Source organism: Aplysia californica, unplaced genomic scaffold (assembly GCF_000002075.1).
Source record: "Aplysia californica isolate F4 #8 unplaced genomic scaffold, AplCal3.0 scaffold00065, whole genome shotgun sequence".
NCBI lineage: Eukaryota > Metazoa > Mollusca > Gastropoda > Aplysiida > Aplysiidae > Aplysia > Aplysia californica.
Window position 1 is genome coordinate 502439 of NW_004797335.1, and position 1762 is coordinate 504200.

Below are 1762 nucleotides of genomic sequence, written 5' to 3' on the forward strand. Positions count from 1 at the left end.
GCCTGGAAATACTAGGCTGAAGAGGAACAATTATGAATCAAGATACAACCCCAAAACCATGAAACATGGACTTTTAAAGTTAAATTTGAACACTTATCAGTTTCTTGTCTTTCACTAAGATACTGCCCGAAAACTATTAAAAAACGGACTTTTAAAAATTGAATTTCAATGCTTATCAACTTTATTATCTTTTCATCCTTTATTCTTTCGGAAAATTGTGCTAAGAATGAGAGTAACTAATGCACAAATGATTTTGCTTTTGTTTTTCCGTTTGGTTGGGGTTAAAAAAAAAAATTCGCTCTTTCTGATACACTTCTCGATTTTCAAAGGAGACGTATGAACAACTCATGACATAGCAAAGCAATTAATGATAACCAAATACTGTGAGCCGATCTTACATTTCTGCAGAAATAACAAGAACAAATATCAACAACTTTGAGGACGAACGTCAACGAAAACGTAAAAGCATCTCTTCTACTCCATACAGCTTTGACCTACCCATAACGACAAAGAGCCAAAGACATGCACATGATTCTCTGTTTTTTTTAAATTTCAAAGTGTGGACATTATTCTGGTAAGATACCCTCCATCCTTTCCCTTTAAAGTAAAACATAGATGTACAACATAAATCTGCCAATGGCTTCAGAAGCGCCCGTACTTGTATGTCAAGTAAAATGTTTTATTTCAAAAGGTTCTCGTGCCCGAACACACAGGCATACCGCAGTATAAATTTTGTAGAGCGTGAACTCACGTGAGGAAAAACTATGTAGGCTATGCGTGGCTGCACTTAAAAGTAACCTCCAAAAACAAAACAAAACCAAACAAAAAACAAATTCAGCAACGCTGACATGGATCTTCCCGGACATTGAGTCCTCAGATGGGGTAACTTGGCATGAAGAGCTGTGAAATATTTCCTGAGCTATACGACGAAAGAGGTCCATAAAACTACGAGAAGCGGTGAGACCTTGGGGCTCGAAAAAAAAAAAGAAACAAAAGACAAAATTGGGATTTCCAGTATATTATCGAAAAAAAATAATGATAATTAAAAAATTTTTTTGTGTAGACGCTTGGTCGTCTTTACAAATCAGAACTAAGAGTGTCTCGTGGTCGCTTTGTGTGTGTGTCCCACGTTTTCACAAAAGACTTATTTTCTGCACCCTCTCCCTTTCTTTCCAGAAGTGAGGAGTAAAACGATGATAAACAATCTCTTACGTCATAGGCTAATGTTCTAAAACTCCAACTTCTTTACTTTTCCTCTATTGCTTCTGTTTGTCTGTCTCACTTTTTCGTGACACTAAATGACCATTATTGTGTCGATGGGCTTTTCTTTACATCCAAAACAAACAAACAAACAAACAAACAAAAAAGAAAACAAACAAAAACAAACAAACAAAAAATCGATCAGAAAGCTACAGCTTACAGATAAACCATCATTATTTCTCAACCATCTTATGAGACACCGAAAGTGTCACCACGGTCTTTCTTCCCTTTCTTCCGCCTCAGAATCTGAACACTTGGCCCCCTCGTGTGCCATAGTTTGTTCTACGTCATGCGCTTCTAGCTCGTCTTCTGACGTGGGCGAGTTGACCTCAGGACTCAAAGGTATGATATTATCTTCCGTTGTGACGTCATCTTCTGGTGTGTCGTCATCTACCTCGATTTCTGACTCGGTTCCGCCATCCAGGGAGTCTTTTTTAGGCCGACCTTTGGGCTTTGTGGGTGCCTCTTTCGCGCCCTTCTGCAGGACCTGGGGGGGGGGGGG

At 38.9% G+C, this 1762-nt stretch overlaps 1 protein-coding gene across 1 annotated transcript in view; it reads right to left on the reverse strand.

The window, feature by feature from the left end:
- Positions 1 to 1468: 1468 nt before the first annotated feature.
- Positions 1469 to 1762, reverse strand: part of LOC101861192 (homeobox protein BarH-like 1) — a 4399-nt gene continuing 4105 nt past the window's right edge. Inside the window, exon 3 of the mRNA XM_035968513.1 lies at positions 1469 to 1747. Coding sequence (XP_035824406.1) covers positions 1469 to 1747 — 279 coding nt within the window. The remainder of the gene's footprint in view (positions 1748 to 1762) is intronic.